This window comes from Pseudophryne corroboree, chromosome 9 (assembly GCF_028390025.1).
Source record: "Pseudophryne corroboree isolate aPseCor3 chromosome 9, aPseCor3.hap2, whole genome shotgun sequence".
NCBI classification, from domain to species: domain Eukaryota; kingdom Metazoa; phylum Chordata; class Amphibia; order Anura; family Myobatrachidae; genus Pseudophryne; species Pseudophryne corroboree.
The window spans coordinates 182,633,926-182,661,849 of record NC_086452.1 but is presented as its reverse complement, the minus strand read 5'-3'; the positions used below and the strand labels follow the sequence as shown (position 1 = coordinate 182,661,849).

The 27,924-nt window shown below is 47.0% G+C and overlaps 1 protein-coding gene across 3 annotated transcripts in view; it reads right to left on the bottom strand.

Annotated features, from left to right (window-relative positions):
- The window catches only part of VAMP4 (vesicle associated membrane protein 4), a 132,558-nt gene extending 104,922 nt beyond the window's left edge, over positions 1 to 27,636 (bottom strand). The window contains exons 1-2 of one of the 3 annotated variants that reach the window (XM_063939992.1): positions 27,417 to 27,636; positions 4,665 to 4,800 (exon numbers count right to left, since the gene is read on the bottom strand). In XM_063939992.1, the coding sequence (XP_063796062.1) occupies positions 4,665 to 4,730 (66 nt within the window). In that variant the 5' untranslated portion in view covers positions 4,731 to 4,800; positions 27,417 to 27,636. The other 2 variants (XM_063939993.1, XM_063939994.1) reach the window with 2 other exon arrangements.
- Positions 27,637 to 27,924: the final 288 nt, after the last annotated feature.

Genomic DNA, 27,924 nt, shown 5'->3' with positions numbered 1-27,924 from the left:
CTGGACTTCAGGAACTGAAGCCAATTCTTTCTGGAAGAAAATCGACAGGGCCGAAATTTGAACCTTAATGGACCCCAATTTGAGGCCCATAGACACTCCTGTTTGCAGGGAATGCAGGAATCGACCGAGTTGAAATTTCTTCGTGGGGCCTTCCTGGCCTCACACCACGCAACATATTTTCGCCACATGTGGTGATAATGTTGTGCGGTCACCTCCTTCCTGGCTTTGACCAGGGTAGGAATGACCTCTTCCGGAATGCCTTTTTTTTCCTTAGGATCCGGCGTTCAACCGCCATGCCGTCAAACGCACCCGCGGTAAGTCTTGGAACAGACATGGTACTTGCTGAAGCAAGTCCCTTCTTATCGGCAGAGGCCCTGAGTCCTCTGTGAGCATCTCATGAAGTTCCGGGTACCAAGTCCTTCTTGGCCCATCTGGAGCCACGAGTATAGTTCTTACTCCTCTACGTCTTATAATTCTCAGTACCTTTGGTATGAGAAGCAGAGGAGGGAACACATACACCGACTGGTACACCCATGGTGTTACCAGAACGTCCACAGCTATTGCCTGAGGGTCTCTTGACCTGGCGCAATACCTGTCCAGTTTTTTGTTCAGGCGGGACGCCATCATGTCCACCTTTGGTCTTTCCCAACGGTGCACAATCATGTGGAAAAAACTTCTCGATGAAGTCCCCACTCTCCCGGGTGGAGGTCGTGCTGAGGAAGTCTGCTTCCCAGTTGTCCACCCCCGGAATGAAAACTGCTGACAGTGCTATCACATGATTTTCCGCCCAGCGAAGAATCCTTGCAGTTTCTGCCATTGTCCTCCTGCTTCTTGTGCCGCCCTGTCTGTTTACGTGGGCGACTGCCGTGATGTTGTCCCACTGGATCAATACTGGCTGACCTTGAAGCAGAGGTCTTGCTAAGCTTAGAGCATTGTAAATTGCTCTTAGCTCCAGTATATTTATGCGGAGAGAAGTCCCCAGACTTGATCACACTCCCTGGAAATTTTTTCCCTGTGTGACTGCTCCCCAGCCTTTCAAGCTGGAATCCGTGGTCACCAGGACCCAGTCCTGAATGCATAACTGTGGCACTTTAGTAGATGAGCACTCTGCAGCCACCACAGAAGAGACACCCTTGTCCTTGGAGACAGGGTTATCCGCTGATGCATCTGAAGATGCGATCCGGACCATTTGTCCAGCAGATCCCACTGAAAAGTTCTTGCGTGAAATCTGCCGAATGGAATCGCTTCGTAAGAAGCCACCATTTTTCCCAGGACCCTTGTGCAATGATGCACTGACACTTTTCCTGGTTTTTGGAGGTTCCTGACTAGCTCGGATAACTCCCTGGCTTTCTCCTCCGGGAGAAACACCTTTTTCTGGACTGTGTCCAGAATCATCCCTAGGGACAGCAGACGTGTCGTCGGAGACAGCTGCGATTTTGGAATATTTAGAATCCACCCGTGCTGTCGTAGAACTACTTGAGATAGTGCTACTTAGACCTCCAACTGTTCTCTGGACCTTGCCCTTATCAGGAGATCGTCCAAGTAAGGGATAATTAAGACGCCTTTTCTTTGAAGAAGAATCATCATTTCGGCCATTACCTTGGTAAAGACCCGGGGTGCCGTGGACAATCCAAACGGCAGCGTCTGAAACTGATAGTGACAGTTTTGTACCACGAACCTGAGGTACCCTTTGTGAGAAGGGCAAATTTGGACATGGAGGTAAGCATCCTTGATGTCCAGGGACACCATATAGTCCCCTTCTTCCTGGTTCGCTATCACTGCTCTGAGTGACTCCATTTAGAATAGGTCTCACCGAGCCGTCTGGCTTCAGTACCACAATATAGTGTGGAATAATACCCCTTTACTTGTTGTAGGAGGGGTACTTTGATTATCACCTGCTGGAAATACAGCTTGTGAATTGTTTCCAATACTGCCTCCCTGTCGGAGGTAGACGTTGGTAAAGCAAACTTCAGGAACCTGCGAGGGGGAGACGTCTCGAATTTCCAATCTGTACCCCTGGGATACTACTTGTAGGATCCAGGGGTCCACTTGCGAGTGAGCCCACTGCGTGCTGAAACTCTTGAGACGACCCCCCACCGCACCTGTTTGTACGGCCCCAGCGTCATGCTGAGGACTTGGCAGAAGCGGTGGAAGGCTTCTGTTCCTGGGAATGGGCTGCCTGCTGCAGTCTTCTTCCCTTACCTCTATCCCTGGGCAGATATTATGGGGACGAAAGGACTGAGGCTGAAAAGACTATGTCTTTTTCTGCTGAGATGTGACTTGGGGTAAAAAAGGTGGATTTTCTAGCTGTTGCCGTGGCCACCAGGTCCGATGGACCGACCCTAAATAACTCCTCCCCTTTATACGGCAATACTTCCATGTGCCGTTTGGAATCTGCATCACCTGACCACTGTCGTGTCCATAAACATCGTCTGGCAGATATGGACATCGCACTTACTCTTGATGCCAGAGTTTCGCATATATAGAAATGCATCTTTCAAATGCTCTATAGTCAATAAAATACTGTCCCTGTCAAGGGTATCAATATTTCCAGTCAGGGAATCCGACCAAGCCACCCCAGCGCTGCCCATCCAGGCTGAGGCGATCGCTGGTCGCAGTATAACACCAGTATGTGTGTATATACTTTTTAGGATATTTTCCAACCTCCTATCAGTTGGCTCCTTGAGGGCGTCCGTATCTGGAGACGGTAACGCCACTTGTTTTTATAAGCGTGTGAGCGCTTTATCCACCCTAAGGTGTGTTTCCCAACGCGCCATAACTTCTGGCGGGAAAGGGTATACCGCCAATAATTTTCTATCGGGGGAAACCCACGCATCATCACACACTCCATTTAATTTATCTGATTCAGGAAAAACCACATGTAGTTTTTTCACACTCCACATAATACCCTTTTTTGTGGTACTTGTAGTATCAGAAATATGTAACATCTCCTTCATTGCCCTTAACAAGTAAGGTGTGGCCCTAAAGGAAAATACGTTTGTTTCTTCACCGTCGACACTGGAGTCAGTGTCCGTGTCTGTGTCGACCGACTGAGGTAAAAGGACGTTTTAACGCCCCTGACGGTGTTTTAGACGCCTGGACAGGTACTAATTGGTTTGCCGTCCGTCTCATGTCGTCAACCGACCTTGCAGCGTGTTGACATTATCACGTAATTCCTTAAATAAGCCATCCATTCCGGTGTCGACTCCCTAGAGAGTGACATCACCATTACCGGCAATTGCTCCGCCTCCTCACCAACATCGTCCTCATACATGTCGACACACAAGTACCGACACACAGCACACACACAGGGAATGCTCTGATAGAGGACAGGACCCCACTAGCCCTTTGGGGAGACAGAGGGAGAGTTTGCCAGCACACACCAAAAACGCTATATTATACAGGGACAACCTTTATATAAGTGTTTTTCCCTTATAGCATTTTAATATATATATACATATCGCCAAATAAGTGCCCCCCCTCTCTGTTTTAACCCTGTTTCTGTAGTGCAGTGCAGGGGAGAGCCTGGGAGCCTTCCCACCAGCCTTTCTGTGAGGGAAAATGGCGCTGTGTGCTGAGGAGAATAGGCCCCGCCCCCTTTTCGGTGGGCTTCTTCTCCCGTTTTTCTGAGACCTGGCAGGGGTTAAATACATCCATATAGCCTCCAGGGGCTATATGTGATGTATTTTTAGCCAGAATAAGGTATTATACATTGCTGCCCAGGGCGCCCCCAGCAACGCCCTGCACCCTCCGTGACCGTTGGTGTGAAGTGTGTGACAACAATGGCGCACAGCTGCAGTGCTGTGCGCTACCTTCATGAAGACTGAAAAGCCTTCTGCCGCCGGTTTCTGGACCTTCAATCTTCAGCATCTGCAAGGGGGGTCGGCGGCGCGGCTCCGGGACGAACCCCAGGGTGAGACCTGTGTTCCGACTCCCTCTGGAGCTAATGGTGTCCAGTAGCCTAAGAAGCCAATCCATCCTGCACGCAGGTGAGTTGAACTTCTCTCCCCTAAGTCCCTCGATGCAGTGAGCCTGTTGCCAGCAGGACTCACTGAAAATAAGAAACCTAAAAACTTTTTCTAAGCAGCTCCTTAAAAGAGCCACCTAGATTGCACCCTGCTCGGACGGGCACAAAAACCTAACTGAGGCTTGGAGGAGGGTCATAGGGGGAGGAGCCAGTACACACCACCTGATCCTAAAGCTTTAGTTTTGTGCCCTGTCTCCTGCGGAGCCGCTAATCCCCATGGTCCTGACGGAGTCCCCAGCATCCACTTAGGACGTCAGAGAAAAACAGCCTTGGCAGTGACAGTACTGCTAGCACCAAGTAATGATCCTCGCTACTCTGTCAGCTAATCATTAGCATGTGGCAATTACATAGTGTACAGTATCCGCTGGCAATGTGCAGTATAAATAGAACTGTTAGTTATTTTATTTGAGCTTGTTACACTTACAAATTGATTCTGCAACATTATAAAATGTTTGAAAGGTTGGCGGGGCTCCCTTCTTACAGCATCAGATTCTGTGAAACCGCACAAGAAAGTGAGAGACGGCAGCCAAATAAGTACTCCTGAATATGGGATTATTAAACTTCCCTTATCTACTGAAGGTGCAAATTCTGTATATAAACAATAGGGATAAAAGTCAATAAGCCATCGGAAACTTACTCGCTCACTCTTTACTGAACCGGTAACCTCTTCATCATTAAGGTGCCGCTTAAACTTGGGAGGCATGGCGTCGGATTATCCGTATATAGAGTTGTCAAGGAAACAGATGTGCACTTTGCTTTATTACTCCCAGGCGCTGCAAAAGAGAAATGAAGCATGTGATGTGGATGATGAAAATGACAAGTCATCTGTATTAGTGTAGAAAAGGCTTAGACAATCTTTGGCTCTAGTGCCGGATATTGGGGCGCACACACAATGCGATGTTCACAAAGCTGAGCTTCTATTTGCTACTGCGCATGCACAAAATAGTCTGAAACGCCCCATGGTGCTTGCATAACAAAGGCGCTGTGGCGTTCGGGAAATACTGTATCAGAAATGAAGCAGCAAAGTGATGGGCGTTACTGAGCTGTGACTGGGGAATCAGTATGATTTACCGTCAATATGCCGGCAGCGGGATGAGAACAAAGAGTCCCCTTGCGGGTTCGCTGCACTCGCCATGCTGCTATTCCCACTCATGAGTGTCGTGGACAACCACAAGTGGGAATAGTCCTGTAGCGATGGTATTCAGGCTGGCGGGATTCCAGCGTCTGTATCCTGACCTCCAGAATCCCGACAGCTGGAAAATTAAATGAATCTCCTGACCGGGATCAATACAAACGAAAAAAAAATAAATAAGATTTTAAACCTACCGGTAATCTTTTTGTCGTAGTCCGTAGAGGATGCTGGGGACTCTGTAAGGACCATGGGGATAGACGGGCTCCGCAGGAGACATGGGCACTTTAAGAAAGACTTTAGATCTGGTGTGCACTGGCTCCTCCCTCTATGCCCCTCCTCCAGACCTCAGTTAGAGAAACTGTGCCCAGAGGAGACTGACAGTACGAGGAAAAGATTTTTGTTAATCTAAGGGCAAGATTTATACCAGCCACACCAATCACACCGTATAACTTGTAATATACTATCTAGTTAACAGTATGAAAAACAACATATCATCGGTCCAAAACCGATGAAACTATAACATAACCCTTATGTAAGCAATAACTATATACAAGTCTTGCAGAAGTAGTCCGCACTTGGGACGGGCGCCCAGCATCCTCTACGGACTACGAGAAAAAGATTTACCGGTAGGTTTAAAATCTTATTTTCTCTTACGTCCTAGAGGATGCTGGGGACTCCGTAAGGACCATAGGGATTATACCAAAGCTCCCAAACGGGCGGGAGAGTGCGGATGACTCTGCAGCACCGATTGAGCAAACAGGAGGTCCTACTCAGCAAGGGTATCAAACTTATAGAACTTTGCAAAGGAGTTTGAACCCGAACAAGTAGTAGCTCGGCACAGCTGTAGCGCCGAGACCCCTCTGGCAGCCGCCCAAGAAGAGCCCACCTTCCTAGTGGAATGGGCCTTGACCGATTTAGGCAACGGCAATCCCGCCGTAGAATTTGCCTGCTGAATCGTGTTACAGATCCAGCGAGCAATAGTCTACTTTGAAGCAGGGACACCAATCTTGTTGGTTGCATATATGACAAACAGTGCTTCTGTTTTTCTGACTGTAGCCGATCTGGCCACGTAAATTTTCAAAGCCCTGACCACATCAAGGGACTCGGGATCCTCCAAGTTACGCGTAGCCACAGGCACCACAATAGTTCATATGAAAGGATGAAACCACTTTTGGCAGGAATTGAGGACGGGTCCGCAATTCCGCTCTATCCATATGGAAAACCCGGTAGGGGCTTTTATGTGATAAAGCCGCTAATTCCGACACTCGCCTAGCCGAAGCCAAGGCTAATAACATGACCACATTCCAAGTGAGATTTTTCAACTCCACCTTTTGAAGTGGTTCAAACCAGTGTGACTTAATGAAACTTAACACCACGTTAAGGTTCCAAGGCGTCACCGGAGGTACAAAAGGAGGCTGAATATGCAGTACTCCCTTCACAAAAGTTTGTACTTCAGGGAGAGAGACCAATTCCTTTTGAAAGAAAATGGATAAGGCCGAAATCTGAACCTTAATAGATCCTAAGTTTAAGCCGAAATTCACTCCAGTTTGCAGGAAGTGAAGGAAACGGCCCAGATCGAATTCTTCCGTAGGAGCATTCCTGGCCTCACACCAACAAACATATTTTCGCCATATACGGTGACAATGTTTAGATGTCATGTCCTTCCTAGCCTTTATTAGCGTAGGAATGACCTCATGCAGAATACCCTTATCCGCTAGGATCCGGCGTTCAACCGCCATGCCGTCCAACGCAGCCGCGGTAAGTCTTGGAATAGACAGGGCCCCTGTTGCAACAGGTCCTGTCTTAGAGGAAGAGGCCACGGATCTTCTATGAGCATTTCCAGCAGATCCGGATACCAGGTCCTTCGTGCCCAATCTGGAACAATGAGGATTGTTCTCACTCCTCTTTTTCTTACTATTCTCAACACCTTGGGTATGAGAGGAAGAGGGGGAAATACATAGACCGACTGGAACACCCACGGTGTCACTAGGGCATCTACAGCTACTGCCTGAGGGTCTCTTGACCTGGTGCAATACCTCTGTAGCTTCTTGTTGAGGCGGGACGCCATCATGTCTATCTGTGGCAGTTCCCACTGACTTGCAATCTGTGCGAAGGCTTCCTAAAGAAGTCCTCTCTTGGATGCAGGTCGTGTTTGCTGAGGAAGTCTGCTTCTCAGTTGTCCACTCCCGGAATGAACTGCTGAAAATGCGCTTACATGATTTTCCACCCAGCGGAGAATCTTGGTGGCTTCTGCCAATTCCACTCTGCTCTTTGTGCCGCCTTGGCGGTTTACATGAGCCACTGCGGTGATGTTGTCTGCCTGGATCAGAACCGGTAGGTCGCGAAGCAATGTTTCCGCTTGCCGAAGGGCGTTGTATATGGCCCTCAGCTCCAGGATGTTGATTTGAATACAAGTTTTTTGACTTGACCCAAAGACCTTGGAAGTTTCTTCCCTGTGTGACTGCTCCCCCACCTCGGAGGCTCGCGTCCGTGGCTACCAGAATCCAGTCCTGGATGGCGAACCTGCGACCCTGCAGAAGGTGAGCACTCTGCAGCCACCATAGGAGAGACACCCTGGCCCTAGGGAACAGGGTGATTAACTGATGCATCTGTAGATGTGATCCGGACTACTTGTCCCGTAGATCCCATTGGAAAGTCCTCGCATGGAACCTGCCGAAGGGAATGGCCCCGTAAGATGCCACCATCTTTCCCAGGACCCGAGTGCAGTGATGCACTGACACCTGTTTTGGCTTTAATAGGTTTTTTTACCAGAGATATTAGTTCCTGGGCCTTCTCTATCGGAAGATAAACCCATTTCTGGTCCGTATTCAGAATCATACCCAAGAAGGGCAGACGAGTCATAGGAACCAACTGCGACTTCGGGATATTGAGAATCCAGCCGAGTTGCTGTGACACCTTCAGCGAAAGTGACACGCTGTTCAACAACTGCTCTTTTGATCTCGCCTTATTAGGAGATCGTCCAAGTATGGGATAATTGTGACTCCTTGCTTGCGTAGGAGCACCATCATTTCCGCCAATTACCCTGAAATTGGTAATGACAATATTTTACCGTAATTCTCAGGTACGCCTGATGGGGTGGATAAATGGGAACATGAAGGTATGCAGCCTTTATGTCTAGATACACCATAAAATCCCCCCCTTCCAGGCTGGCGATGATCGCTCTGAGCGATTCCACCTTGAATTTGAACCTTTTCAAGTATAGGTTCAGAGATTTTAATTTTAAAATAGGTCTGACCGAACCGTCCGGTTTCGGGACTACAGCCAAGGTTGAGTAATAACCCCTTCCTTGTTGAAGGAGGGGAACCTTGAGCACCACCTGTTGGAGATACAATGTGTGAATTGTATTTAATATTATCTCCCTTTCTGGGGGAGAAGCCGGTAGGGCCGATAAGGAAAACCGGCGAGGAGGCACCTCTTCGAATTCCAGCTTGTAACCCTGAGAAACAATTTCTATTGCCCAGGGATCCACCTGTGAGTGAACTCAGATGTGGCTGAAGAGTCGAATACGTGCTCCCACTGGGTCGGACTCCCTTAGCGGAGCCCCAGCGTCATGCGGTGGATTTAGTAGAGGCCGGGGAAGACTTCTGTTCCTGGGAACTAGCTGTGCCCTGCGCCCTTACCTCTGGTAAGAAAGGACGCTCCTCGTACTTTCCTGTTTTTCTGCGACTGAAGGGTCTGCATTTGATAATGTCGTGCTTTCTTAGGCTGTGAGGGAATATAAGGCAAAAGATCAGATTTACCAGCTATAGCTGTGGAGACCAGGTCCGAGAGCCCTTCTCCACACAATTCCTCACCCTTGTAAGGTAAAACCTCCATATGCCTCTTTTAGTCGACATCACCTGTCCATTGCATGTTCCACAGGACACGTCTAGCAGAAATCGACATAGCGTTGACTCTAGAACCCAGTAGACCAATGTCTCTTTGAGCATATAAGACAGCATCTTTTATATATCCTAGGGTCAATAACATGGTATCCTTATCTAGGGTTTCAATCTCCGCTGATAAGGTATCTGTCCACGCTGCTACAGCGCTATAAACCCATGCCGACACAATCGCCGGTCTGAGTAGTGAATCAGAATGTGTGTAAATGGACTTCAAAGTACTTTTCTGCATGCTATCTGCAGGATCCCTGTGGGTAGCTGTATCTTGGTATGTCAGCGCTACCTTTTGGGTAAACGTGTCAACGCCTTGTCCACCCTAGGGGATTATTCCCATCGTATCCTGGCCCTAGCAGGGAAAGGATACGCCATGAGAATTCTTTTGGGAAACTGCAGTTTCTTGTCTGGAGATTCCCTCTCTTTTTCACCCAATTCATTTGGTTCATGAGAGGGGGGAAATGTTATCTCAGCTTTCTTCCCCTTAAACATGTGTACCCTCGTGTCAGGGACAGATGGGTCATCAGTGATATGCAAAACATCTTTTATTACAATAATCATATATTGAATACTTTTCTGCCAGTTTTGGCTGTAACTTTCCATCATCGTAGTCGACACTGGAGTCAAACTCCGTGTCGGTATCAGTGTCTATTATTTTGGATAGTGGGCGTTTTGAGACTCTGAAGGTCCCTGCGACATAGGGACAGACATGGGTAGATTCCCTGTCTGTTCTCTAATCTTTTGTGCAATAAATTTACCTCAGCACTTAATTCCACATATCCAGTCAGGTGTCGGCGTTGTCGACGGAGACACCACACACACACATTTGCTCCATCTCCTCCTTAGAAGAGCCTTTTACCTCAGACATGTTGACACACACATACCGACACACCACACACTCAGGGAATCCTCTTATCTGAAGACAGTTCCCCCACAAGGCCCTTTGGAGAGACAGAGAGAGAGTATGCCAGCACACACCCAGCGCTAATACCCCAGGAAAAAACACACAATGTGTTTACCCAGTTGCGCTGTAATACTATTATTTGCTGCCAATTATGTGCCCCCCCCCCTCTTCTCTGAAACCCCCCTTTCACCGTAGATAAGCAGGAGAGAGTCCAGGGAGCTTCCTCTCAGCTGTGCTGTGGAGAAAATGGCGCTGGTGAGTGCTGAGGGAGAAGCTGGCGGGGGCTCTTTATATATACAGTGCCTAGCTGTATATATATCTCTTTTGCCAGAAATGAGGTTTATATTGCTGCCCAGGGCACCCCCCCCCCCCTGCACCCTTACAGTGACTGCCGTGTGTGAGGTGTGTGGGAGTAATGGCGCACAGCTGCACTGCTGTGCGTTACTTAAGTGAAGATCATGAAGTCTTCTGCCGCCTCTGAAGTCTTCTTTTCTTCTCATACTCACCCGGCTTCTATCTTCCGGCTCTGTGAGGAGGACGGCGGCGCGGCTCCGGGACGAACTCCAGGGTGAGACCTGTGTTCTGACTCCCTCTGGAGCTAATGGTGTCCAGTAGCCTAAGAAGCAGAGCCTTGAAACTCAGAGAAGTAGGTCTGCTTCTCTCCCCTCAGTCCCTCGATGCAGGGAGTCTGTTGCCAGCAGGCTCCCTGAAAATAAAAAAACCTAACAAATATACTTTCTGTCAGAAAGCTCAGGAGAGCTCTCTGAAAAGCACCCAGTCTCCACTGGGCACAGTATCAAACTGAGGTCTGGAGGAGGGGCATAGAGGGAGGAGCCAGTGCACACCAGATCTAAAGTCTTTCTTAAAGTGCCCATGTCTCCTGCGGAGCCCGTCTATCCCCATGGTCCTTACGGAGTCCCCAGCATCCTCTAGGACGGAAGAGAAAAAAAAAGTTGCTTGTTATGTTATGGGAGCCAGTGCATTCAACAGACGCACAGACACTTCCACAGAGACCATGTTCAGACTAAGAAACTGCACTTGCTATAGGACAGGTGCAACGGTCGATGGTGTACCCGATGGTGGAATGTAAAGACCAACCGGCGTAGTTACAGTGTGCACATGCGCTGAAGTGGGTGTCCTAGGGCTTGCACATTCAGGCTCACACTAGCACACAACAGGAGGCTGAAACTAGCACTTCTATATTATCACACCTGCGACTGTCAAAGGACTCTAGAGAGGATTTGTAGTTCCCCAGCTAGATTTGAACAGTTACTATTTTAATGGAGTCGTGCAGTTTTAGACACCACCTTCAAAGTGAGTCGGCAAACAAATAAAAATCTACATTTGGACAAAACGTTACTCAATGGACAGGGCAACCTAACATACAAAGCTAATGCGGGGTACACACGTAGCAATCTAGAGTCAGCGACAGTGACGTATGGGGCCGCGCATCGCTATGGGGCATACACACAGAGATGTGTGCTTCATTTCTAAGCAATCTAGTCAGATTGCTTAGAATTTAAGCACACATCGCTACGTGTGTACCCCCCCTTAAAAACACAGTATTCATTACACATAAACATTTGTGATCCTGAGTGTAAATATCTCCCTCCCCACAGACGTCCTGGAAGTAAGGACACTGCTGGCAGAGTATTTTGCCACCTTTTGCAGAAAGAAGGTGATACAAAGAGTATCAGCTTGTACTTAGTGGCTTTGGAAATGCCTAATACCACAAGGTTTGAGATGGTAATTTACATAACAAACTTGTAGTTTAGCTGTAGTGGTCCTAACATAACTATCATAAAATTACCTACGAGTCTACAATAAAGAGAAGTCTATTTAAGACAGCATTACTTATATTATTTAAAATAGACATAATTATCATAATAATAATAATAATAAATCGGATTTTGGTGCTGAGTACAAAGAGAGTAGTACACTAGTGTAGAAAATCTGCAATGTTGAAACATTATTTCCCGGTGGTGCCATACCTAGTGTTTTACAATTACATTTTCTCTGGATGAGATTACATTAGTAGAGAAAATAGTCTGTTATAAATACATATACTTCATGGCCAAAATAAGGTGAACCTTCCTGTGAATGAATGGTGAAGAGAATGAAGAGTAAAGCTGGGTACACACTAGACAATGTGTGTTCCTGGTGATTTCACTAGCGGTGGGATCTGGCATACAAACGTGCCGACGGTGGCAGCGATGGAGCAGAGGGAGGGGGGTTAGGAGCGGTGCCATGCTGCTGCATCACTAGCGACATCCCCAGATTGAGCTGCATGTACAGATAACGGAGGATGTCACTAACAACCCGCGGAAGTGCATTTCGCTGACGCTCTAGTGCGTACACACTGGACGAGAAAACAAATTTGTCGGAACAAATTTGTTTGAAATATTGTTTAGTGTGTATCCAGCTTAAGCGGATGAAGGTGTTATGTAACAATTGTCTGTTTTGATTTTTTTGTTTTTTTTAACGGATGCAAGTGTTATGACCTAGTAACAATGTTATTTTAAATGTTGGTAGTCTATTTACGGATTTATTTAGTGGATATAAGTGTTATGTCCAATTAGTATAATTCAAAAGTTCTAAAAATGTATCTTTACATATCACAGTTTCTTCTTAAGATAACATAACACCTTCATCAACTCACGTCTTCGATGCTCATGTGTAAAAAGATGGTGTATTCCGAAGATATAGACCTGTCAAGTTCAATTCAGTCAATAATGTATAAAACATATAGACAATACTCTGGACCAGCAGTATTTTACCCGCTTTTTCTCCTGCTGGTAAAGGCTCATCTCTATCTATGGCCGCCAGCTCCTAATAGTACGCTGATCACTGACTCGCTACTTACATCTAAGCTGTATTATGTTTTGAGAATTGTGGTGCTCTTTGTTACCTGTACTCTATTTTTGTTATTTATTTACTGTAATGCTAAGTTTGGTCTCCCTGTACTGTCCTTTTTATGGCGCTGCGAAACACTTGTGGCGCTTTATAAATAAAATTTAATATATATGTTATGGTAAGAACTTACCGTTGATAACGGTATTTCTCCTAAGTCCACAGGATAACAGTGGGATATGATGAAGCGACAGCGGATTTGCACCAATCGGTCAAAGCTTTTCGGCCTCCCAGCATGCAACGTGCCCGTCCATATATCCTCGCCTCCTGGCTCAGACAAATCAGTTGTTCTCCCAAAGCTTAAGGCAGGAGCATCATAGATAGCCCTAATCAGGTGAGAAGAACACACATGCACACCCTTCCGTACAAGAAGGAAAAGGTTAGTGAGTAAAAGGATCCTCAAATCAGGTGCATCACGGTGGGATCCTTGTGGATCCTGTGGACTTAGGAGAAATAGCGTTATCAACGGTAAATTCTTACCATAACGTATATTTCTCCGGCAGGGTCCACAGGTTATCCACAGGATAACATTGGGATTTCCCCAAGCAATTTAGTGGTGGGGACGCTCCTGATTGGACAGGAGAATCCTTCGCCCGAATTCAGCGTCCTGAGAGGCAAAGGTATTTACGGCATAATGTCTAATGAATGTGTTAATGGAAGACCATGTGGCTGCCTTACATATCTGTTCTTCTGAAACACCACGTTGCTGCCCATGATGGACCTCCTTACGAGTAGAGTGAGCAGAGACATTAGCCAGAACAGGGAGATCAGCGTGAGAATATATTCTGAAATAGTCATCCGAAGCCACCTCGCCAGTGTCTGCTTATCAGCAGGCCATCCTCTCTTGTGAAATCCGTAGAGAATGTAGAGAGAATCTGTCTTTCTGATAGCACTGGTACGATCCACGTAGATACTTAAAGGTACGGACCACATCCGGTGATGCATCTCCCGCAGAAAAGCCCAGTTCCTGGAAAGCCGGGACTACAATTTCTTCGTTAAGGTGAAAATTAGACAACACCTTCGGAAGATACCCAGATTTATTTAGTTTTGAGTACAGCTTTATCTGGATAAAAGATCAGAAATGGAGGACGACATAACTATGCCCCTAAATCTGACACTCTTCTAGCTGACGCCATGGCCAGTAGAAAGAGAACTTTAGCTGTCAACCATTTAAGATTCACATGGGTCAACTTGAAGGGCCTTAGCATTCCCTGGAAAAAAATATGCACATCCTGTAAGTTGGCAATTTTCTTTTGGAACCATACAGTCAGTCAATGCTGACACTTGCACTCTCAAGGAAGCCACCTTCAAACCTTTATCCATTCCTGCCTGAAGGAATGCTAAGACCCTGGAAACTCTGAAAGACCTAGGGTCCATTTTCCGTTCACTGCACCAATGAATATAGGTTTCCCATATTCAGTGATAAATTCTAGCTAGTATTAGGGACCCCCACTGACGGAGAAGCCTTGTCGATCGGCCTGGGGGCTTAACCCTATATCTGCAGATATACGCAACTAAGATCTCCGTATTATCTGACTATTATGTAGTAATATTTCTCACTCGGTGTGCATTAGGGAACACAGTTTTTTCCTACACAGAATTACCCCTCCCTTTTAGCACCTGAGTGACATTACAATCTGATTGAGCAGCTTTCCATTTTGTGTATAAATTCTAGCTGAGGAAGGTTTCCTTGCTCTGAGCAATGTTTGAATTACCTTGTTGTGAGAATCCTCTTGACTTCAGGATAGAGGTCACAAGAGCAATGCCGTCAAAGACAGTCGATACAGATGTCTGTGATAACAAGGACTCTGCTTCAGTAGATCTGGATGCTAAGGGAGCAGGAATGGAGCATCCATCGACATTCCCTGCAGATCTGTGTACCAATGTCTTCTGGGCCAAGCTGGAGCTATTATTATCACGGCACCCTTTCCTTGCTTTACCTTTCTCACCAGCCTGGGTAATAAGGCGATTGGAGGAAACACATCGGCCAGATGAAAGTCCCATCTCATCCATAAAGATCGCTCTGGAATCCTTTGTCCTTGACCCGTATGCGAGAACTTTGTTGTTCAGACTGGACGCCATGAGATCCATCTCTGGCAACCCCCACATGTCGACTAGAGTCTGGAAGACCTCCGGGTGTAGAGCCCATTCGCTTGCCTGAATGGCGTGTTGACTGAGGAAATACGCTTCCCAGTTTAGGACTCCCGGAACGAACACTGCGGACAAGGCTGGATGATGAAGTTCTGCCCACTTTAGTGTGTGACCTATCTCCTTCATAGCTTTTTGGCTACGAGTTCCTCCCTGATGGTTGAGGTACGCTACTACCGTTGCATTGTCCGTGCGGATCTGAACTGGTTTTCCCCGAAGGATGTACTTTGCCTGAATTAGTGCCATGTATAGGGCCCAAAGTTCCAATAAATTTATTGGCAGGCAACCTTCTTCCTTGGTCCATTGCCCCTGGAAACAAAACCTTCCTGACACTGCTCCTCAGCCCTGGAGACTGGCATCTGTTGATTTCCCAATCTGATATCCAAAAGGGTCTCCCTTTGTCCAGATGAGGATGTCTGTAGCCACTAGGCTAACAACCGCCGTACTTCCACCGTAAGGATCATAGTCTGCGTTTTTATCATCTGATGAAACCCATTCCATTTGGCAAGGATCAGATACTGCAGAGGCCTCAAGTGGAACCGAGCATACTCCACCATGTCGAATGTTAACACTATCAATCCCATTACACGCATTGCTGCGTGAATGGATAATGACTGTGTAGCAGCTCCTCAATCCTTGACTGAACTTTGGATATCTTGTTCAGAGGCAAAAATACTCTTTGAAGGCTTGAATCCAGTACAGTCCCCAAGTGAGTCATCCGCTGTGACGGAACCAGAGACGATTTCGCCCAATTTATTTCTGCAGACACGTTATTGTCTGTTGCAGATGACACAGGAGCAATTCCTGCGACTGTGACAAGATTAAAAGATCGTCGAGGTATAGAAAAACTCTTATTCCCTGCTGGCGGAGATAAACTGCCATTACCACCATAATTATGGTAAATACTCTGGGGACTGTGGCTACCGCAAAAGCTAGGGCCTGGAACTGAAAATGCTGTTGGAGGACAGCGAACCTGAGATAGCGCTGATGGGACAGTGATATAGCAACATGTAGGTAAGAATCCTGGATATCTAGGGATAACATATAATCCCCTGGCTCCATGGCCAAAATGATGGAACGTAAAGTCTCCATGTGAAACCGAGGTATCCAAATGTACTTGTTCAGCACTTTGAGATTGAGTATGGGCCGGAATGACCCATTTGGCTTCTGAACTAGAAACAAGTTAGGAGTAAAAATTCGGTCCTCGTTGTGCAGGAGGAACTGAATTGATTACCCCTGACTGAAGCAATTTCTGAACTGCCTCTTGCAAAACCCTGGCCTTTGTCTCTACCCAAGATGGGCTGGTACAAAAAAAACCTTTGAGGAGGGTGTTTCTTGAAGGCAAAAGCATAACCAAGAGATACCACTTCCTGCACCCAGGCATCTGTTGTAAACTGCTGCCAGATTTGAGCAAACTGAAGAAGTCGGCCTCCCACCCTGGAATCCCCCAGGTGGAGGCCCGCACCATCAGGCTGATGGCTTATTTTCTGTTTTACCAACCGGTCCTCTCGTAGCCCAATGCTTTTTAGTCTTACCAGACTTGTTGTATTGGGGGCCATCATTTTTCCCTTCAACTTTTCCTCGAGACCGAAAGGGCCGAAAGCTGGAACTTTAGGTTTGAATTTGTATGTGGAAGGAAACTTTACTTTCTTGGAGTCTGCTTCTGACTTCAAAATATCTGTCAATTCTTTACCAAAAAGAATATCTCCAGGGAAAGGTAAAGACTCCAAAACCTTTTTAGATTCTGAATTAGCTTTCCATGTACCTAGGCAAACTGCTCTGCGAGCCGCTGCTGTTGAAGCTGATGCCCCGGAGACAAATGTACCCATATCCAAAGCTGCTTCTTCCAAGAACAGCGCAGCCTGTTTTATATGTGCTATATGGGATTTTTGCTCTCTAGATGCCATTGAAAGATCTCCTTCCAATGCATCAGCCAAGGCAGCCACTGCTTTTGCCATCCAAGCTGAAGCCATGGCTGGTCTTATGACTGCCCCAGACAGGAAAAAAAAGGTTTTTAAAAACCATCCACTCTCCTATCCGTGACATTATTTAATGATGTTGAAGGCAGAGGTAATGTAGATTTTTGCACTAACTGAATAACATGCATATCTACTTTGGGGGCCACCTCCCGCTTTAAACAATCCCCAGCTGAAAGAGGATAATTGGAATTCCATTTCCTAGGAATTCTAAACTTCTTATTGGGCGTAGCCCAAGCATCTTCCATGATTTCCGTCAGATGATCTGACCCAGGAAACTCAGTCTTAACTGTTTTTGGATGTTTAAGCACAGGTGCCTTGGATTTTAACACAGGCTCTGCTGATTCTTTTAAGGATAGAATGGCTTTCATTGCCTTAATTAACTCAGCTATGTCTCATGAGCTGAGGCCTACCTCCTCCTCTTCGTATGAGCTTAATGAGCATTCATCCTCCGATGAATCCTCATCTGAAACATGTGTAGACTGTGAATATGCAGATTTACTTACTACTGGCTTATCAGCCTGTTTCTTTTGAGAGGCTGCTGCTGGAAGTGATAAACCGCAGGTGGGAAGCTGCATGTAAGTGTTAATCATGTAACCTATTCCAGTTACAGAAGTTGGAATTATCCGCTTAGCTATACTGGATAATGTTTGTGCAAACATAGCACAAGGGGGATCAACTTGCACCTGTATCTGCCTTGCACTATTCAAGAGACCTTGGTGAAAGCTGAAACAATTTGCACACAAACCATCCTGAACCAGATCCCGAGAGGTTAACCCAGCTTTGCAAGACAAACATGATATGAGTGTTGTTGTTGCTGTGAGTGTATCTTCCTCACCTTTGCCGCTCTTCGACACGATAAATAATCAACACTTATACAGTACTACACAATTTGTGACTGTAATCGCTTTAAGACTCGTTAAAGTGACATACAATTCGACCCCACCCTGCTATACACGAGCATTGAGGATCGGAAATAGAATAAAACTGACAGAATTATAGTAAAGTCGGCAATCACACTAGCAGTCAGTCATGTTATACATTAGTATAATAAACAATATGAGCAAATAATCAACTACAGATACATTTCAAGTATGTAGGAGAAACATATTACTGCATTACTTTATAAAAGTTTTAACCGTATTCGTACTCAAAAGGCAGATAGAGACTTAGTGCTGTATAACCCATACTCAGTAGAGTGGGATACAGGGAGAATTATCCCACTTCCAGGATTGATCAATACGTCTGCGAACACTGAGTGGATCCAGACGCTATTAGTGTACACCGCCGCTCTGTGAACCTATAGTGAAAACATGAACAGACAATAGATGGTTGCAAACTAGCGCTGAGTTTAAAATAATGAAATTTATAAACAACTTGAGACTTTTCAATCTTCGTCCAAAGTTTCTTTCAAGCTCTTTCCATGCATCAGAAAGACACTCACTTTATTATTCTGTCTCGCTTTCATGTAAAGGTATCTTTCTATCACCATACATCCACGGTACACTTCACTTGCAATGGACTTAACTGTTGGAATAACACTTACATTAGTGTCCTGTCCCGCGTGCACATCAAGGTATCTTTCGTATCCCTCACAGTATGGACGGCAGGAATAGGGCAGACCAGTATTTTTCCAAACACACACGGCTTTTTTATTCATCCAATACAGCAAGTAAATGATCTGGAATAATGGCTAGCAGCAAACTTCAACGCGTTTCGGGGATTCCCTCCCCTTCCTCAAGAAGTAAAATGTATATTCTAATACGCCCGGTTATATTTAGGCTTCACAAAGTCACATGATCCATTTTGACCAATCTCTCACAATAGACAATTAACAGGTGTATGTGTTTCAGCAATTAAGAACTCCCACAACAGGAGTAACTTGCACATAAATCATACAACATGTTTTCAATACAAAAGTTAAAAATGTAAACATATTTAAACACATTTAATAGTGAAAACAGACACCCAAGTGAACACTGACGCACCAGTCACACAGCCGCCTATGCTGCGACTGGGTCCCTCAGTACACAGCGTCTCAGACGGAAGCAGGAAAAAACAGTTCATGGCTGGAGACTCGGAGGGAACTGGTCATGAAACGGGGGGAGGGACGACCTGGAGAGCGTCTGACTCCCCACTGCTGACATCAACCCTAGGGATCGCAGCCTCATACTACTCCTGGAGCCTATGATCCCTAAGGGCTAGCGCTGGTGCACCAGAGGTGGCAGCAGCGACAGCGACTGTTTGGTAGTCTCCTCCCAAAGCAGTGCAGCTGTGTCCGTATTCCCCCTCTAAGTGGAACTGATGCCTTACCTTTTTCCCGTGCTCCGGCCACAGACTGGTAATGTCTGCTGGACCTGCCAGTAGATCTGACACAGACGCCCGCCGAAACAGAACTGTACTCTTGGGTAAGCACTGTCACAGCCCGGCGGAGAGTTGTTGGAGTGACTTTAAGGTAAGTACAGGACACTTTTTAGAAAGATCATGCAAAAAAAAAAACAGTAAGACTATAAAAATAAAATAAGAAAGCTTATGGCTGCTTATAACCAGAAGCCCATTGATCAATGTCCGGCTCCTGCTGCACCAAACAAAAACACTGATTTGTCTGAGCCAGGACGCGGGGATATATGGACGGACCCGCTGCATCCTGGGAGGCCGAAAAGCTTTGACCAATTGGTGCAAATCCACTGTCGCTTCATCATATCCCAATGTTATCCTGTGGATAACCTGTGGATCTTGCCGGAGAAGAAAAATAAAATAATAATAATAATAATAATAATAAATAATAGTATTTTAATTACCTACTGGTAAATAGTTTTCTCGCAGTCCATAGAGGATGCTGGGCGCCCGCCCAGCGTTTCGTTTTCCTGCATTTGCTACTTGGTTAAGTACTGTTATTGCTGAATTGTTTCAAGCTGGTTAGCTTGGCTTTCTGTTGTTATGTGTGAGCTGGTATGAATCTCACCACTATCTGTGTATGTCCTTCTCACAAAGTATGTCCGTCTCCTCGGGCACAGTTTCTAGACGGAGTCAGGTAGGAGGGGCATAGAGGGAGGAGCCGGGTGGTCTTCAGTATGCCGGCGCCGGGAGCCCGACAGCCGGCACACCGACACTTATTCTCCCTCGTGGGGGTCCACGACCCCCCTGGAGGGAGAATAAAATAGTGTGGCGCGCCACCGTGCCCGTAGCGTGGCGAGCGCAGCGAGCCCGCAAGGGGCTCATTTGCGCTCGCCACACCGTCGGTAAGCCAGCGGCCGGCCTCCCGGCGCCGGTATGCTGGTCGCCGGGAGGCCAGCCGCCGGCAGATCGTAGTGAAACCGGAGGAGCCAGCCTACACTATTAAACTCTTAAAGTGCCCATGGCTCCCCAGGGACCCGTCTATACCCCATGGTACTAATATGGACCCCAGCATCCTCTACGGACTACGCGAAAAGGATTTACCATTAGGTAATTATAATAATAATAGGATTTTAATTATACATTACAGTCCCTGTCTAAGGAGGTGGGGTGATGCTTCTCTCTAAATGCTCAGTCTCTGGTACCCATGTTTCCTTTTACTCCAGGTTTATAAAGCCTCCCAAGTGAAGTCTGTGTGAGAATGGTATTTATGTGAGCTGGGCATAGCGGCATTCCATTAGCTGCGGGGCTTACTGTGGGCTTGTTGCAGTACCTGGAGCTATTCTTTTGCAAACCACAGACTTTATTTGCCACAAGTTTCTGCTTACACTGTACAGAGGTGCGAACAGAAACAAACAGAGCTTCTTGCCCTTACCATGTCCACCGCGAGCGCATTAAAACAGAGTTCCTGGCACTGAACCAGGAACCTAATGGTTAACATGCTTTAGCGACCCCTGCATCCAGCCCGCATGGCATGCCGACTAGCTGGGACTATCCACAGGTTCTATGGCTGATTGAACCAGGTGAAATGCTGCCACAGAACCTGTGAAATGTCAGCCTGCCACAGAACCTGTGAAAAAGGATATTATGGCAAGCCTACTTATATGGCGGATCCAAACATCCATAATCTATTTCTTATTTAAAGATAAATTTTTAATACATTTTTTTATGATTATTTGACAAGACCGTATTTGGTCACTTCCAATGATAGCAAAAAATAAAACAAGAATTTACTTACCGATAATTCTATTTCTCATAGTCCGTAGTGGATGCTGGGGACTCCGAAAGGACCATGGGGAATAGCGGCTCCGCAGGAGACTGGGCACAAAAGTAAAAGCTTTAGGACTACCTGGTGTGCACTGGCTCCTCCCCCTATGACCCTCCTCCAAGCCTCAGTTAGGATACTGTGCCCGGACGAGCGTACACAATAAGGAAGGATTTTGAATCCCGGGTAAGACTCATACCAGCCACACCAATCACACCGTACAACTTGTGATTTGAACCCAGTTAACAGCATGATAACAGAGGAGCCTCTGAAAAGATGGCTCACAACAATAATAACCCGATTTTTGTAACAATAACTATGTACAAGTATTGCAGACAATCCGCACTTGGGATGGGCGCCCAGCATCCACTACGGACTATGAGAAATAGAATTATCGGTAAGTAAATTCTTATTTTCTCTAACGTCCTAGTGGATGCTGGGGACTCCGAAAGGACCATGGGGATTATACCAAAGCTCCCAAACGGGCGGGAGAGTGCGGATGACTCTGCAGCACCGAATGAGAGAACTCCAGGTCCTCCTCAGCCAGGGTATCAAATTTGTAGAATTTTGCAAACGTATTTGCCCCTGACCAAGTAGCTGCTCGGCAAAGTTGTAAAGCCGAGACCCCTCGGGCAGCCGCCCAAGATGAGCCCACTTTCCGTGTGGAATGGGCTTTTACAGATTTTGGCTGTGGCAGGCCTACCACAGAATGTGCAAGCTGAATTGTACTACAAATCCAAAGAGCAATCGTCTGCTTAGAAGCAGGGGCACCCAGCTTGTTGGGTGCATACAGGATAAACAGCGAGTCAGACTTTCTGACTCCAGCCGTCCTGGAAACATATATTTTCAGGGCCCTGACTACGTCCAGCAACTTGGAATCCTCCAAGTCCCTAGTAGCCGCAGGCACCACAATAGGCTGGTTTAAGTGAAATGCTGAAACCACCTTAGGGAGAAATTGAGGACGAGTCCTCAATTCTGCCCTGTCCGTATGAAAAATTAGGTAAGGGCTTTTATAGGATAAAGCCGCCAATTCTGATACACGCCTGGCTGAAGCCAGGGCTAACAGCATTACCACTTTCCATGTGAGATATTTTAAGTCCACAGTGGTGAGTGGTTCAAACCAATGTGATTTTAGGAATCCCAAAACTACATTGAGATCCCAAGGTGCCACTGGAGGCACAAAAGGAGGCTGTATATGCAGTACCCCCTTGACAAACGTCTGAACTTCAGGAACTGAAGCTAGTTCTTTTTGGAAGAATATTGACAGGGCCGAAATTTGAACCTTAATGGACCCTAATTTGAGGCCCATAGACAGTCCTGTTTGCAGGAAATGCAGGAATCGACCCAGTTGAAATTCCTCTGTAGGGGCCTTCCTGGCCTCACACCACGCAACATATTTACGCCAAATACGGTGATAATGTTGCACAGTTACATCCTTCCTGGCTTTGATCAGGGTAGGGATAACTTCATCCGGAATGCCTTTTTCCTTCAGGATCCGGCGTTCAACCGCCATGCCGTCAAACGCAGCCGCGGTAAGTCTTGGAACAGACATGGTCCCTGCTGGAGCAGGTCCTTTCTTAGAGGTAGAAGCCACGGGTCTTCCGTGAGCATCTCTTGAATTTCCGGGTACCAAGTCCTTCTTGGCCAATCCGGAGCCACGAGTATAGTCTTTACACCTCTCCTTCTTATGATTCTCAGTACCTTGGGTATGAGAGGCAGAGGAGGGAACACATACACTGACTGGTACACCCACGGTGTTACCAGAGCGTCCACAGCTATTGCCTGAGGGTCCCTTGACCTGGCGCAATATCTGTCCAGTTTTTTGTTGAGGCGGGACGCCATCATGTCCACCTTTGGTTTTTCTCAACGTTTCACAATCATGTGGAAGACTTCTGGGTGAAGTCCCCACTCCCCCGGGTGAAGATCGTGTCTGCTGAGGAAGTCTGCTTCCCAGTTGTCCACTCCCGGAATGAACACTGCTGTCAGTGCTATCACATGATTTTCCGCCCAGCGAAGAATCCTTGCAACTTCCGTCATTGCCCTCCTGCTTCTTGTGCCGCCCTGTCTGTTTACGTGGGCGACTGCCGTGATGTTGTCCGACTGGATCAACACCGGCTGACCCTGAAGCAGAGGCCTTGCCTGACTTAGGGCATTGTAAATGGCCCTTAGTTCCAGGATATTTATGTGAAGTGACGTTTCCATGCTTGACCACAAGCCCTGGAAATTTTTTCCCTGTGTGACTGCTCCCCAGCCTCTCAGGCTGGCATCCGTGGTCACCAGGACCCACTCCTGAATGCCGAATCTGCGGCCCTCTAGGAGATGAGCACTCTGTAACCACCACAGGAGAGACACCCTTGTCCTTGGAGACAGGGTTATCCGCTGATGCATTTGAAGATGCGATCCGGACCATTTGTCCAGCAGATCCCACTGAAAAGTTCTTGCGTGGAATCTGCCGAATGGAATCGCTTCGTAAGAAGCCACCATCTTTCCCAGGACCCTTGTGCATTGATGCACTGACACTTGGCCTGGTCTTAGGAGGTTCCTGACTAGGTCGGATAACTCCCTGGCTTTCTCCTCCGGGAGAAACACCTTTTTCTGTACTGTGTCCAGAATCATCCCTAGGAACAGCAGACGTGTCGTCGGAATCAGCTGCGATTTTGGAATATTTAGAATCCATCCATGCTGTCGTAGTACTACTTGAGATAGTGCTACTCTGACCTCTAACTGTTCTCTGGACCTTGCCCTTATCAGGAGATCGTCCAAGTAAGGGATAATTAAGACGCCTTTTCTTCGAAGAAGAATCATCATTTCGGCCATTACCTTGGTAAAGACCCGGGGTGCCGTGGACAATCCAAACGGCAGCGTCTGAAACTGATAGTGACAGTTCTGTACCACAAACCTGAGGTACCCTTGGTGAGAAGGGCAAATTGGGACATGGAGGTAAGCATCCTTGATGTCCAGAGACACCATATAGTCCCCTTCTTCCAGGTTCGCTATCACTGCTCTGAGTGACTCAATCTTGAACTTGAACCTTTTTATGTAAGTGTTCAAGGATTTCAGATTTAAAATGGGTCTCACCGAGCCGTCCGGCTTCGGTACCACAAACAGCGTGGAATAATACCCCTTTCCCTGTTGTAGGAGGGGTACCTTGATTATCACCTGCTGGGAATACAGCTTGTGAATGGCTTCCAATACCGCCTCCCTGTCGGGGGGAGACGTTGGTAAAGCAGACTTCAGGAACCGGCGAGGGGGAGACGTCTCGAATTCCAATTTGTACCCCTGAGATACTACCTGCAGGATCCAGGGGTCCACTTGCGAGTGAGCCCACTGCGCGCTGAAATTCTTGAGACGGGCCCCCACCGTGCCTGAGTCCGCTTGTAAGGCCCCAGCGTCATGCTGAGGACTTGGCAGAAGCGGGGGAGGGCTTCTGTTCGTGGGAAGAGGCTGTCTGCTGCAGTCTTTTTCCCCTTCCTCTGCCCCGGGGCAGATATGAGTGGCCTTTTGCCCGCTTGCCCTTATGGGGACGAAAGGACTGAGCCTGAAAAGACGGTATCTTTTTCTGCTGAGAGGTGACCTGGGGTAAAAAGGTGGATTTCCCAGCCGTTGCCGTGGCCACCAGGTCCGATAGACCGACCCCAAATAACTCCTCCCCTTTATACGGCAATACTTCCATATGCCGTTTGGAATCCGCATCACCTGACCACTGTCGCGTCCATAACCCTCTTCTGGCAGAAATGGACATCGCACTTACTCTTGATGCCAGAGTGCAAATATCCCTCTGTGCATCTCGCATATATAGAAATGCATCCTTTAAATGCTCTATATTCAATAATATATTGTCCCTGTCCAGTGTATTAATATTTTCAGTCAGGGAATCCGACCAAGCCACCCCAGCACTGCACATCCAGGCTGAGGCGATTGCTGGTCGCAGTATAATACCAGTATGTGTGTATATACTTTTTAGGATATTTTCCAGCTTCCTATCGGCTGGTTCCTTGAGGGCGGCCGTATCAGGAGACGGTAACGCCACTTGTTTTGATAAGCGTGTGAGCGCCTTATCTACCCTAGGGGGTGTTTCCCAACGTGCCCTAACCTCTGGCGGGAAAGGGTATAATGCCAATAATTTTTTAGAAATTAGCAGTTTTTTATCGGGGGAAACCCACGCTTCATCACACACCTCATTTAATTCATCTGATTCAGGAAAAACTACGGGTAGTTTTTTCACACCCCACATAATACCCTTTTTTGTGGTACTTGTAGTATCAGAAATGTTCAAAACCTCCTTCATTGCCGTGATCATGTAACGTGTGGCCCTACTGGAAAATACGTTTGTTTCCTCACCGTCGACACTGGAGTCAGTGTCCGTGTCTGTATCGACCTGAGGTAACGGGCGTTTTAGAGCCCCTGACGGTGTTTGAGACGCCTGTACAGGTATTAACTGATTTGCCGGCTGTCTCATGTCGTCAACAGTCTTTTGTAAAGTGCTGACACTATCACGTAATTCTTTCCATAAGACCATCCAGTCAGGTGTCGACTCCCTATGGGGTGACATCACTAACACAGGCAATTGCTCCGCCTCCACACCATTTTCCTCCTCATACATGTCGACACAACGTACCGACACACAGCACACACACAGGGAATGCTCTGACAGAGGACAGGACCCCACTAGCCCTTTGTGGAGACAGAGGGAGAGTTTCCCAGCACACACCAGAGCGCTATATATATATATATATATATAGGGATAACCTTATATAAGTGTTTTTCCCTGATATAGCTGCTGTTTATATTTATCTGCCAAATTAGTGCCCCCCCTCTCTTGTTTTACCCTGTTTCTGTAGTTCAGGACTGCAGGGGAGAGTCAGGGAGCCTTCCTCCAACGGAGCTGTGAGGAAAAAATGGCGCCAGTGTGCTGAGGAGATAGGCTCCGCCCCCTTCTCGGCGGCCTTTCTCCCGCTTTTTTATGGAAAAATTGGCAGGGGTTAAATGCATCCATATAGCCCAGGAGCTATATGTGATGTATTTTTTGCCAAAAAAGGTGTTTTTATTGCGTCTCAGGGCGCCCCCCCCCCAGCGCCCTGCACCCTCAGTGACCGGAGTGTGAAGTGTGCTGAGAGCAATGGCGCACAGCTGCGGTGCTGTGCGCTACCTTATTGAAGACAGGACGTCTTCTGCCGCCGATTTTCCGGACCTCTTCAGTCTTCTGGCTCTGTAAGGGGGCCGGCGGCGCGGCTCTGGGACCCATCCATGGCTGGGCCTGTGATCGTCCCTCTGGAGCTAATGTCCAGTAGCCTAAGAAGCCCAATCCACTCTGCACGCAGGTGAGTTCGCTTCTTCTCCCCTTAGTCCCTCGGTGCAGTGAGCCTGTTGCCAGCAGGTCTCACTGAAAATAAAAAACCTACTTTAAACTTTTACTCTAAGCAGCTCAGGAGAGCCCCTAAGTATGCACCCTTCTCGTTCGGGCACAAAAATCTAACTGAGGCTTGGAGGAGGGTCATAGGGGGAGGAGCCAGTGCACACCAGGTAGTCCTAAAGCTTTTACTTTTGTGCCCAGTCTCCTGCGGAGCCGCTATTCCCCATGGTCCTTTCGGAGTCCCCAGCATCCACTAGGACGTTAGAGAAAATGTGAATAATGCCAGAGGGGTGAATACTCATAGCTGCTGTCATATCCCACAGAACTGATGCAGTACAAGATAGATTGCATAGGTTTAAAAGCATGTCATATTTTTTACCATATCCCCAAAGCTTTGTCCTGACTGCTGGTAAGTCTGACGGGATGCAGCTATGGCACCAGGACAGATCAGGCCTTGGTTGGTGTGCTACTCTCACCAGAACACAGAGACTCAGTGATGTCACCATCATGCTATATTATATATATATATATATATATATATATATATATATATATATATATATATACACACACACACACGTATGAAATGACAGCATCTGCATGCAATGGATATTACACACATCCTATGACTACATACTGTAGCTGTGAGGAGGCAGGTGCACACACACACACATTACACTGTACACTACAGTGTCCAGTGCTACCGACAACCTGTAATGACTGACACCTGTGTACGAGCAGCTGTGAGGATGATAGGTAGGTATGAATGACCAGTAATAATTTCTTCGGAAGACGCTATGAGGTGGGACAGGACATATACGCAGCAGGACACATACAACAGGCGGAGATCAGAGGGAGATTGCACTATAAGCAGTCGGGGGCGCTGTTCTAATATGAACACCATTTACCAATCAGCCGTTTTCCCTCCGGTGTACGGTTCCGTATCCCCGTATAAGACGTCTATTGTATCTAATGACCGCTTAACATGGCGATTCATCTGCTACCGACACATCCTCAGCACTCGGTGCTCTGCTCCTTTTCCTGTTCTGTTCGCATTCGATCGGCGTTCCAATGATGCGCAGCGGCACTTACTCCACCCACTGAAGTCTGACAGTCGCCATATTGCTACTCCTTAACCGTGGACCCTTAAACTCTCTTTCTAATGAGATGGAGTGGTTTGACATTTACATATGACCTATACTGCACGAGGCTGAAGTTAGCTTCTTATTCAAGCTCTAACTTCAGCCTCGTCTATACTGCACACATTCTCCCTCATATTCATCCATTTACTTATTATTTTGGCAACATTACATTATTTTTCCTATTTATGTTAAATAGATGAAAATGGCATCTATCCCACTGTGCTTCAAATGTATGGATATAAATAATTATAAGAAAAAAAATGCGTAGCCTGTT